We start from the raw sequence: 12,848 nt of genomic DNA on the forward strand, positions 1-12,848 counted from the left end.
GCGAATAAGAGAGGAAAACAACAGGTTCCCACAGGTAAAACTATCCAGTCCCGCACCTCCTGGCGCCCCTGCCAAGAGCGGCCGGAGCGCGGCCCAGGCCTCGGCTGCCCTGCGGGCGGCCAGCTCTGCAAGGCGGGCAGCGCCGGCTCCGGCTCCTAGGGCCCAGGTGGGACCCCTTTCCCCACGGCTCACCTGTTGGGAGCCAGGTGAAGAGCAGCAGCCAAGGTGCGGGGAACTCGAGGCCCATGCCGGCCACTCTCTGGCCCCTTTCAGTTCTGGGGCTGGGGCACTGCCCTTCCTCCTCGGCGGCCGCCCCAGGACGCAGCACCTCCGCCGGATCCCTCCGCTTTTGCTCGGTCGGCGCAGGCGGAGGCCAGCCGGCGGCGAGCAGGTGCGCGGCTCAGGCCCACCTGGGGCGCTCCCCGCGGCTCCGCCTCCCACCCCCGCGCCGCCGTTTCCTGCCCCGTCCCCGCCCCCGCCCCCGAGGGCCGCGGCCAACTTTCCTACCTGCCGCCGCCCTCCCTGCGGGCTGCCAGGTATTTCTCCTCCTCGCCAAGAAGCGTCTCCTGCCACTCACCCTCCCGCCTATGGAGACTGTTACCACGTTTCTCCAAAGTTCTCGGGCACTTCTACCCCTAGATAATGTATCCCCCACTTTTTGTAGAATTCTGTAAATATAACTTTCTGGGGAGTATTTCCTATGTTTTTCCATTCCCTCCCACGTGCTTGGAAAACATTCTTTTTTTTCTTTTTCCACACTAAAACACACTAATGTAAAGTTTACACATTGTGTCTATTCGGGTTTTCTAGAAACTAAAGATATAGCATATGAACTGAGAAATAAAAATCTTCGATAATGATACAAGTAACAGATGTTTATTATAGAAAAATTAGAAAAATATAAATTGATGGAAATAAGTAAATCCTGCGCCCACCACTGTCAGGCATTGTTAATGTTGGTAGATTCCTTTTTACTATTTCCCATCCTGCATGCAACTCAGCGGCCCCTCACAGACCTCAGCCCTCCCAAGGTCAGAGCTTCTAGGTCTCCTCACAGCAGGCCACGGAGGAGATCATTTGTATTTACTTCTTCCTTGGCAGGAACTCACAGGGAGGGGAAAAGAAAAGTAGGAGGAAGGCTCACTTTGCCTTTAGGAACCAACCAAGCAACAATGTTAATTTGGAAAATCACCATACAGTAGTCAATGTAAACAGACAGCAAGCCGTTTTATAAGCCTCTCCCTTATCAGGGATTTTTCATCATGCTCCCCTTCTGTAACATACACAGTTCTCCTCCCTCCTAGCCACCAGCTTTTTCCTCAACAAAAGAATTATAAAGATGCATTTAACATGGTTTCTGCTCCTCAGGAAGTTTCCATTCTGGGCACTGACCTTAGAAGTCAATATTATTTCTCTTAAGTGTATCCCTGCCCTGCTCAGCTCTGCAGAGTCCTCTTCACTGATGTTACAGGTGTCCCTGCCTCACCTCCCCACAGAGGATTACCCTTGTCATGAATCTGATTGGAGGACTCTACACAGTCCCTTCTTCCCATTTCCCCTCCCCCGCCTCCACTACTGGGTCTGACAACTGGTTCCCCAATTGGGTCTCTTAGCTTTAAATGTTTTTCTTGTAGTTTCTTCTCTTCCAGAAAATGGGAAGTAAATTCAGGAAGTCATGGGCAAGGGCAGATGGTACAGTATGTTTAGGAGCCTTTAGATCTTACACTGTGGGATCCCAGCACAGCAGCAGCAAGATGCAATGTGAGTGAGGGGTGCTTTCCTTCCCCTCTTCAGAGACCCTGCACATACTCCCAGGAACATTGTATGTGTCTGAGTGTTTGTGACCCTGAGGGATTTGTGTGGTTGCTGGCTTAGTGAATTGTTGTAGGTAAATTTTCAATCTCAGTCCAAAAAGGTATGAACACTCTCCTTCCCACACCTACACTCATGCCCCTCAGCCCTTGCTTTGGTATAAAGGTCATTTTAATATTCATTGAAGCCAGCATTTCTCCATGTTTATTTCATGGAACAGTAGTTTCATGGAATGTTAATAAATAGTATATGGGGAAAAGGCTCTGTGATCAAATAAATTAAAGAAATGCTGGATTAAATGAAATTAAACACTTCTTAAGGACTTGTCAAACCCTTAGGGTGCTAGTGTACATTTCAATTTCCAAGGGAATATTTCACAGCATTATTGAATCACAATTTTTTCCCCCCACACATATCTCAGGGCAGATGTTCCATGGAACATATTCTGAGAAATCCTAATTGGCAGGAGTTGGAGATTTCTATAGGAACAACAACAACAACAAAAAAACCCAAAACATGACTTTAACAAAAGTTATCCAAGTGCAGGAGAATTAGAATTTTCTTATTTCCTCTTGGGAGTCACTTAGTTGAACTTCTACTTCCATTGCTTCTCTTGGAGTGAACTCTTTATGGTTAACTTTATATGTTCCTTTGTCTATTACACACATCTTTTTTTCCTTCACCAGTTATATATTATATACCAAGCAATGTTCTACAAGCATTATCTTTTTAAATTCCCATAATAGCTGTACAAAATAAGAACTGTTAATCACATTTTAAAATAATTTTGATTCATTCAAACCAATGGCTATTGTACCGCTGTTGTCATTTTAAAAAATCTTTATTGTTGAAAGCATTATATACTCTTTTCCCCATTGACCCCTTCTAGCCTGCCCCAGCCCCCCGCCCCTGGCCTTCACCACACTATTATCTGTGTCCATGAATTATGCATATATGCATATAAGTTCTTCTCACTCACCCACCCCTGCCTCTGAGATTCAACTATCTGTTCCATGCTTCTATGCCTTTTTGCTGGTGGTGAGTCTTGCCTTCAATTTGTAAAAAACACAACATCTGTGAAGCACAAAAAGGCGAAGCACAGTAAAAGGAGGTATGCCTATATCTTTTCTTTATACCACAAACAAAATTCCAAACTGATTAAATCTGTTACAAGGAAAAAAAATTAAGCTTTTAGAAGAACATCAAATAGAATACCCATAGGATCTTGAAGAATAGAGTAAATTCTTAAATAAAAACAAAAAGAATAATTCATTAAGGAAGACATACATAAGACTATATTAAATTTAAGAGTTCTACAAACAAAAGACAACATATACAAAATGAAAAAACAAGTCACAAACTAGAAATAGATATTTGCTATGCATTTAAAAAGCAAAAGAAATATAACCAGTAAGATTTTTTAAATTTCCAAAAAGTAAGTAGGAGACAACCCAATGGTAAGGGAGATGAACAGGCAATTCACATAAGAGGAAATCTGATTAACTATTAAGGATATTAAAAGATGCCCAACTTGACTGGTAACCAGGAATCATAAATTTAAAACAATAAATGCTATTTCACATCTGGAAAATTGGTTAAGATGTAAAAGTCTGAGCCAACCAAATGTTGGTAAAGATGTAAGAAGTGTAAATTGCCTCAACTATTTTGGAGAAAAATTTGAGAAAAACCTCATAAAATTGAACGTGCACATATCCTAGAACCTTGTGATTTCCCTTCTAGAGGTTCTCACTCTGTGCAAACAGATACATGTGCAAGGATGTTCATTGCAAAGCGATTTGTGCAAAACTGGGAAACAACTTTTCATTTAGAAGAATAAATAAATAACCTAGGGCTTATCAATGGAATGAGATAATATGCCATGGTTAAAGTGAATTAACATCTACAGCATGGATGAATATTGAAAATATAATGAATAAAGAAGTTAAAAGATACTATGTACAGAAATTTGTCAAATGTTATGACAAAAAAACAAACCACCAGTATCATATAGGGTGTCCCCCCAAAATGTATACATACACTTTGAATAATTATAAAGGTACGTTCATTAAAATACATTTCATTTATTAAATTAGCTGTTGAGTTGTGTATACCTTTTTGGGGGACACCCTGTATTGTATTATGGAAGATACATATATATGCAGAACAAAGTATAAAAACAACCAGGAGACTGGGATTCCCCAACCTTAGATTGTCATTACTCCTGAGAGGAAAAAGGAGAGCAATGGGTCGGGAGGGACTTTAGCTGAATGTGTACCCTTTTTTATTAATATCTGAAACAAATACACTAAAAATGAAAAATCTGTTAAATTTAAGTGATATAATGGTACTAGTTATACTATTTTATATACTTTTCTGTACCTCTGGCATATTTTGTAATTAAATATACTTTTTTAAATATATTTTTTTATTGATTTCAGAGAGGAAGGGAGAGAGATAGAGAGAAACATCAACGATGAGAGAGAATCATTGATTGGCTGCCTCCTACACGCTCCCTACTGGTGTGTGTGTGTGGGGGGGGCTCGAGCTCACAACCTGGGCATGTGCCCTTGGCTGGAATCAAACCCGGGACCCTTTAGTCTGCAGGCCAGCGCTCTATCCACTGAACCAAACCGGCTAGGGCTTAAATATACTTTTAAGACAAAAAAAGAGTGAGCAGTAGGTGTGGAATCAGACCAAGTATGTTTGTGTCAGGACATTCCCACTGACATCCAGTGTAATGTTATATATAAGTCACTTTTGGGAAACTGGATGAGACTCCATGATCTGCTAAAGTCATGCATGAAACCAAAGAACTTTAATTGCATGTGTCCTGTAAGGCCTAAGAATCTGGTTCTCTCAATATTTCATTATAAGAAGAGAAACCAGGGACAAGTGAGGGGCTGCATTCCTGAGACTAAAGCCACAGAGAAGAAGTCATAGAAGCAAAGGTAGAGAGCCTGAACTTCTGCTACCACTACAGGCATTTATTTTTATGTACAGTATTTTTTCTTTATTGATAAGGTATTACATATGTATCCTTATTCTTTGGTGTTTCTTCTTCTTGTGGCAAGAACGCAAGAACAGTTTGCTGTTTAGACTCCTCTGAGATAATAAACTCAGTCCATACACCTCTTAGTAAAGCTCCAATAAAGGTCAGAACATCCAGTTCTTTCCAGCCCACTCCAGAAAGCCTGGTTAAATTAGTCTATGGGGAGGCCCAGGAAGCAGTATTTTTTTAAAAGTTCCCAGGGGGTTCTAATGTGCAGCCAGAGTTGAAAGGATAGTTAAAGGGTTTGTTACCAAATAGGGCTTTCCCCAGGGTTGTCCCTAAATGGAACGTTCTCCAACATATTTCCTATCTGAGTTTCTCTTTGGTAACTTCGCTTTGCCACTATATCGAGTGACAGGAGAGTTTCTATTCCAAAGCCCACGCTCCTGAGATGTGTAACTTCCCTCTTCTGGCTTCTTCACCAAGACAGTGTAACAGACTCATGGTACCATCAGATGGAAGTTAATCTTAGGACATTAGTAGCTGTGTAGGACAAGGGACGCAGTTTCTCTAAGTCTCACTTTCTCTATTTGTAACACAAGGAATGTCGACTAGATCAGTAGTTTTAATACCGTGTTCTAAGAAGCTCTGGCATTTTGTGACATCGTACCAAAGGGGTTGCCTTTGTCACAGATGTTGGTTTGAAAAAGCACTGGATCAAATGATCGATCCAGAGGTCTTTTCCAGAACCCACTTGAGACAATTCTAAATTCTACAGGAATAGATTTATGCTACTACCAAAGTCTATCATAACACATATGCTTTAAGGCCTGCCAAAGACGGTACTTACCAAATGTGGTCTATAACAGATACTACAAACTGTCTACTTGCCATCCAAATTTAGCACACAGACAGGCCTGTTTTGTTTTTGCCTGCAGAATACTTTTTTCTTTCCTTGGTATCTTTTCTAAACTTTCCAAATGTGAAGTATAAGATAATTCTGAAATCTGTACAAATCAGAGGTGTATGTAGAGAAACCAAGATGGCGGCATAGGTAAGCACCTAAACTGCTGCCTCGCACAACAATTTCAAAACTACAACTAAAAGACAGAACGGACACCATCCAGAACCACAGGAAAGCTGGCTGAGTGAAAATTCTACAACTAGAAGGAAAGAGAAAAGCTCACAGAGAATTGGAGGTACAGCAAAGGGTCTTTGTGCGTGCAGAGAGGAAGGGTGGCTGAGAGCCTGGCTGCCCACGACTGCACTGAACCCCAGTTCTGACTGCACTGAACCCCAGTCCCGGGCGAAACCCCGTGGACCCAGGCTCATACAGGGGGAGTCTGGACTGTCAGGTAGAGAGAAAGGCACCCGGAGACTCGGAGACCCGGGGGAGACCCGGGGGAGCCCCGGCAGGCAGGGTTCTGGAGGCGCGCGCGCCAGTGTGCACAAAGGCTGCAGAGGTTGCCACAGGCTTTCCCTAGCAGAAGGGAGTCCGAAGCTCCTGACTGCACTGAACCCCAATTCTGACTGCACTGAACCCCAGTTCCAGGCGAGCCCCTGAAGACCCGTGCTCTTACGGGGGGGAATCTGGACTCTCGGGCAGAGACTCGGGAGCCGGGGAAGGCAGAGGTCTGCAGGCGCGCGCATGCCAGTGCGCACAAAGGCTGCAGAGGTTGCCACAGGCTTTCCCTAGTGGAAGGGAGCCAGAAGCTCCTGACTGCACTGAGCCCCAGTTCTGACTGCAGTGAACCCCAGTTCCAGGCGAGCCCCTGGGGACCCATGCTCTTGTGGGGGGAATCTGGACTCTCGGGCGGAGACTCGGGAGCCGGGGAAGGCAGAGGTCTGCAGGCGTGCACACGCGCAAGGGCAAGGCTGACTGGAAGCCAAGACTGTTTGCTCCGCCCTGAGACTCCACCCCATCCAAGCTGAGCACAGAGGCTATTGCAATTTGGCAAGTCTAATCCTATAAGGCTGTCTCCAGCACCGAACTTCTCCCAGTGTAGACACAGCTGATCCTTACAGCCAACTGGCCTGGAGGTCAATTCCTCCCAGTGATACCAACAACAATCAAGACTTAACTACAACAAGGCTGTACACACAGTCCACAAAGGGGTGCACCAAGAGTGTCCACCTCAGGTTAACTGGGGAGGCCGACCCACTGGGCCATATAGGAAACCTAGCACACAATTCTACCCCACCAACTCAGAGAAGCAGTGAAAATGCAGCGTCAAAGAAACAGATCACAAACGAAAGAAATGGAGGAAAACAAATGACTGGATATAGAATTCAAAACCACGGTTATAAGGCTTTTCAAGAATATCCTAGAAAAGGCCGATAAATAAAACGAGACTCTCGAAGATATGAAAAAGGACCAACTAGAAATTAAACATACACTGACTGAAATAAAAAATATTATACAGAGACCCAACAACAGACTGGAGGAACACAAGAATCAAGTCAAAGAATTGAAATACAAAGAAGCAAAAAACACTCAACCGAAAAAGCAAAAAGAAAAAAATATATAAAAAGTTGAAGATAGTGTAAGAAGACTCTGGGACAACTTCAAGCGTACCAACATCAGAATTATGGGGGTGCCAGAAGAAGAGAGAGAGCAAGATACTGAAAACCTATTTGAAGAAATAATGACCGAAAACTTCCCCCACCTGGTGAAAGAAATAGACTTACAAGTCCAGGAAGTGCACAGAACCCCAAACAAAAGGAATCCAAAAAGGACCACACCAAGACACATCATAATTAAAATGCCAAGAGCAAAAGACAAAGAGAGAATATTAAAAGCAGCAAGAGAAAAATAATTAGTTACCTACAAGGGAGCACCCATACGACTGTCAGCGGATTTCTCAACAGAAATTATGCAGGCCACATGGGAGTGGCAAGAAATATTCAAAGTGATGAATAGCAAGAACCTACAACCAAGATTACTCTACCCAGCAAAGCTATCATTCAGAATTGAAGGGAAGATAAAGAGCTTCACAGATAAGAAAAAGCTAAAGGAGTTCATCACCACCAAACCAGTATTATATGAAATGCTGAAAGGTATTCTTAAAGAAGAGGAAGAAGAAAAAAGTAAAGATAAAAATTATGAACAACAAATACATATCTATCAACAAGTGAACCTAAAAATCAAGTGAATTAAAAACCTGAGGAATGGAATAATCTGGTGAATATAATAGAATCAGAGGCATAGAAAGGGAGTGGACTGATAATTCTCAGGGGGAAAGGGGTATGGGGGGGGTTCAGGAAGAGACTGGACAAAAATCATACAACTATGGATGAGGACAGTGGGAGGGAGGTAAGGGCAGAAGGTGGGGTGGAAACCAGGTGGAGGGGAGCTATGGGGGGAAAAAAGAGAAACAATTGTAATAATCTGAATAAAGATTTATTTAAAAAAAAAAAAAGAAAAGTGGAAAAAAATCAGAGGTGTATGGCTCAATGAACTATCATGATGTAAAACACACCTTTGCAACTACCACTCTGGGCAAGTTATGTAGCAGTATCACTATTTCAGAAGCTCCCCCTCGTATCCCTCTTATTCATACCTTCCTTTCTCCTCTCCAAAGGTAGCCACCATCCTGACTTCTTATACTATAGACTAATTTTGTAATCTTTTAACATTTATATAAAAGAAATGATGTAGTACACATTTTTGGATTTTATCTCTTTCTCTCAATATTATGTTAGTGAGATTCATCTATGCTTTTGCATGTATTGGTAGTTTAGTTTATTAATTTTTATTTCTGAATAGTATTCCACTCTTAGAATATACCTCAAATTATTAATCCATTTTATTGTTGATAGACATTTGATTTGTTTCTACTATTTGGCTCTTATGACTAACTAGTAGCCCTGCACATGAATCCGTGCGCCAGTAACTCTCTGCGGGGCCTGGCCACTCCATGCCCGCTGCCCAGAGGCTCTGCGTGGCCCAGAGGCCCATCCGTGGCTGGGCGCAGAACACTTGCCTCGTCACCGGGATGATGACACAGCATTCCCCCCGCCCCTGCTCTAGCCACTCTGTGCCCGCTGCCCAGAGGACCTCGCGCCTGGGGTGAAATGCTTGCCTTGTTGCTGTGGCTACAAAGCAAGCATTCCACCAGGCCACTCACACTGCCTGCTCTCAGCGGCTGCTCCCCTGGGACTGGGGCACTCTGGCAGGGCTGAGAGGATTGGGCGCCACCATCTTGTGGCTATGGGTGCTGCCAGCTTTGTGATAGAGTGACGGTTAATTTGCATATTACCCTTTTATTAGATAGGATGATGCTATAAACAGTCTTATAAATGTTTGAACACTCACCCATTTTTGCTTCTACAACTGAGGTCAAATTGTTTGGTCAATAGGGTATGTGTAGTACTTTTAATATATGCCCATAAATTCTTTGATCCTTCTCCCTTCAAAAGCGGGGTGGGGGGGTTGCTTAAATCTATGACCCTCAAGTGTAGGCATTATAGCTTCTTCCTTGGGGAAGCCAGCTGCAATATCATGAGGACACTCAGTCCTATGGAGAGGTCTACATGGTAAGGAACTAAGTCCTCCTTCCAATAGTCATGTGAATGAGCCATCTGAGAGGAAATTTTCTAACTGTAATCAAATCTTTAGAGGAACTAACATCTTGACCGTAAACTCATAAGAGAACCTGAGCTGAAAACCATACAGAGATAAGCTACTGTCAAATTCCACAGAGTGAGAAAATATATGTGTACTGTTTTAAGCCACTAGAACAATATTGCTATTATTCACCAATAGATGACCAGTATAATAAGCATGTTTAGTCTTAGTAGAAAATACTAAAGACTTTTCCAAATTTACTTACACAACACCAGTGCATGAAAGTTTTAATTGTTCTACATCCTTAGCAATATTTGAAATTGGCAGCCTTTTCAATTATAGCTCTACTGGTGGGTGTGTGATAGTATTGCATTGTGGTTTAATTTGCATTTATCTGATGATTAATGAAGTTGAGCACTTTTTTGTATGATAAGTGAACTTTTGGATATCTTTTTGTTGGCTTTGATTGAATCTTTAGCTTATTTTTCTATTCAGGTTTATATTCTTATTGATTTGTAGGAGTTTCTTATGTATTCTGGATATGGTCCTTTTGTCGTTATATAGGTTAAAATATCTCAATTTGTGACTTGCCTTTTTGCTCTCTTAACTATATTATTTGGTAAACTGATATTTTTATTATTTATATTAATTAAGTTAACTTGTTAATCTTTTCCTTTAATATCCTGAAGGTTTTAGTATTTTATTTAAGAAACTAGAGGCCCAGAGCATGAAAATTCATGCACTGGAGCGGGGGGTCCCTCAGCCCAGCCTGCCCCCTCTCACAGTCTGGGAGCCCTCAGGGGCGGGAGGTGACCTGGAGATCAGGGCAAGGTGATGCCCCCATCACACCTCTGCTGTTGCCACTGCCAGCAGCGCAAGCCTCGATTACCTGAGCCTTGGGCAGCCCTGGGCGGCTGGGCATCCACCATCCGCGGCTTGCCTGTGTCTCGGGCCAGCCCTGGGTGGCTGGGGGGCTGAGGGGACAGGGGGACTCCGAAGGCAGGCGCGTGGAGCGGCTGGACCTGTCTGGGGGTGGGCCCGGCCGTGCCGTGTGCCTGCCACCCTGGCGGGGCTGAGGGGACTGGGCGCCACCATTTTGTGGCTATGGGTGCCACCATCTTTGAGGGTGTGGCAATCAATTAGCATATTCCCTCCTTATTGGCTGTGGGTGCCACCATCTTTGTGAGGGTGTGACAGTCAATTAGCATATTTCCTCTTTATTAGATAGGATACTTGCCTTCCCTAGGGTTATGAAGATATTCTCCTCTGTTGTCTTCTAGGAGCATTATATTTTGCTTTTCACACTTAGATCTGTAGTCCACATAAAACTGAGGTATGAGGTAAGAAGATCAGCTTCACTTTTTTTCATAGGGATATCCAATTGACCAAGCCCAATTATTGAATATTAATTCCTTTCCCTACTCAGCAGTGTCAGCTTTTCCATAGTCAAGTGTACATACATGTGTATACCTGATTCTGGATTTTCTATTCTCTTCCATTGGTCTATTCATTTGCCAACCCTTTTGCCAATACCACACTCATTTAATTATTATAGCCTTATAACAAGTCTTGATATCTACCAGAGCAAGTCCTTCCACATCATTTTCTTCTTCCAAATGCCTTGACTATTCTTAGCCTTTTGCATTTCAACATACATTTTATAATCAACTTACTAATTTCCACAAAAATCTGGTAGGATCTGAATTAGGATTGGAGGGATGGATTGCCATTTTTATATTATTGACCTTCCAATTTTTGAACTTAGTGTGTACCTCCATGTATTTTTATATTATTCACTTTCTTTCAATAATTTTTTTCAGTTTATTGGGGAGCAGGGGGTACAAATGTCACACACCATCAGGGCTTCTTTTTGGTTTTAATATAGTTTGATGGTAAATTGTATCATTAATCTTTTTACTTTTTGTGGCTGGCATATAGAAATTCAGTTGATTTTATATGTTGACTTTATTTTCAGCAAACTTGTGTATCTAGTTATTTTTGTTGAGTCCCAAAAATTGCATCTGAAGAATTATAGAGATTAATTCTGGTTTTACTTCAGAGATGTAGAGAGCTATAAAGAGAATTATTCCCACCCTTGCAATAAGAAAGTGCTGGACAAACTGCAAACTAATGTATATTCTTGACACCATAAGAGAACTTCTGTCACAGAAGTGTCTCGGGCCAGCCCTGGGTGGCTGGTGGGCTGAGGGGACAGGGGGACTCCGGAGGCAGGACAAAAATGTAATCTAAAATTTAGGAGAGACAAGATCCTACATGGTAAAACAAGATCAAGCACTTGAGGAAGATGCCTCCAGATGCCATATAATCCAGTAACAAGAGTCAGCTGGAATCTATATATATAAAAGCCTACTATGCTAAGTGTCTGACCAATCAGTAGATTAGTCGACTGCTCGACCAGTCACTATGATGTGCACTGACCACCAGGGGACAGATGCTCCGACCAGTAGGTTAGCTTGCTAATGGGGTCTGGCTGATCAGGATTGGGTGAGACAGGCCAGACATGCCCTGGAGCCTTCCCACAGTCCTTTTCTGGATGGCCAGCCCCTCTCAGCCCTGACTGGGATTGGGCAATACTGCCCCAATCAGCCCTGATCACCGGCCAGGCCAACGGACCCCACCTGTGCACGAATTCATGTACCGGGCCTCTAGTAAAATAATAAATGACTAAAGGTTGAATATAGGCTAGTGAAGCCCCTGGAGTTTTGCACCTTTTTGCAGGGTTTTTCAGTGAGACCCTCACCAGGAGCTCACAAAGAAAGATTGGAGAAAATCCTGTGGAAATTTTCCTCACAGGGATGGCTGGATGATGGGAACTAGAAATTGCTGTTAAAACTCTGCCAAAACCCATCTATTCTATCTCCCTTGTTGAACAAAAAACGTTATCTGCAGAGATAATGGAAACAAAAACATTGGTGTGAGCCAATCAACACTGGGGGAAGAAAACAAGAAGAAAAAATTTACCCCAATTGATTCTGACTCAGCACTAGATCTGGAGGAGGGGCAAGAACACTAGTCAAGGCCCACAAGAAGCAGGTTGACAATGTCTGACTAAAACTGAAACAATGAGAAGACCAGAGAACTTTGACTTCCTTACCCCCACTCCCATAACCACTCTAAAAAGTGTCAAGTAAAAATAAGAATGGAATACAGCAACAAAAGATGCAAAAGACAGATTCTTCCTGGGGAGCAGTTCAAAGGAAGGACTCAAAACAAAGCAGAGACATGAAGCCAAGTGGAGAGCAGATATTGAGAGAAACACTCTGGCAGACAGTCCACACAAGGTCACTGGAGAAAGCTGAAGCCTGTGGTGCACTAAGGTTAGCCATAGCAAGAATAAAATTCAAACCCAACTCAACTCCAGACAAAATTAACATAATACCCAAAGTGGCCTAACAGAAGGAAAAACAGGCTTATCTTTAAGGATAAAACATATTTACCTCAGTATCTATTATATATGTG

At 42.8% G+C, this 12,848-nt stretch overlaps 1 protein-coding gene across 2 annotated transcripts in view; it reads right to left on the reverse strand.

Annotated features, from left to right (window-relative positions):
• The window catches only part of ILDR1 (immunoglobulin like domain containing receptor 1), a 32,679-nt gene extending 32,313 nt beyond the window's left edge, over positions 1-366 (reverse strand). Inside the window, exon 1 of one of the 2 annotated variants that reach the window (XM_080654361.1) lies at positions 193-366. In XM_080654361.1, the coding sequence (XP_080510487.1) occupies positions 193-247 (55 nt within the window). In that variant the 5' untranslated portion in view covers positions 248-366. The remainder of the gene's footprint in view (positions 1-192) is intronic. The other variant, XM_080654360.1, reaches the window with a different exon arrangement.
• Between the last annotated feature and the right edge of the window lie 12,482 nt (positions 367-12,848).

Source organism: Plecotus auritus (genome assembly GCF_963455305.1).
Source record: "Plecotus auritus genome assembly, chromosome: 2".
NCBI lineage: Eukaryota > Metazoa > Chordata > Mammalia > Chiroptera > Vespertilionidae > Plecotus > Plecotus auritus.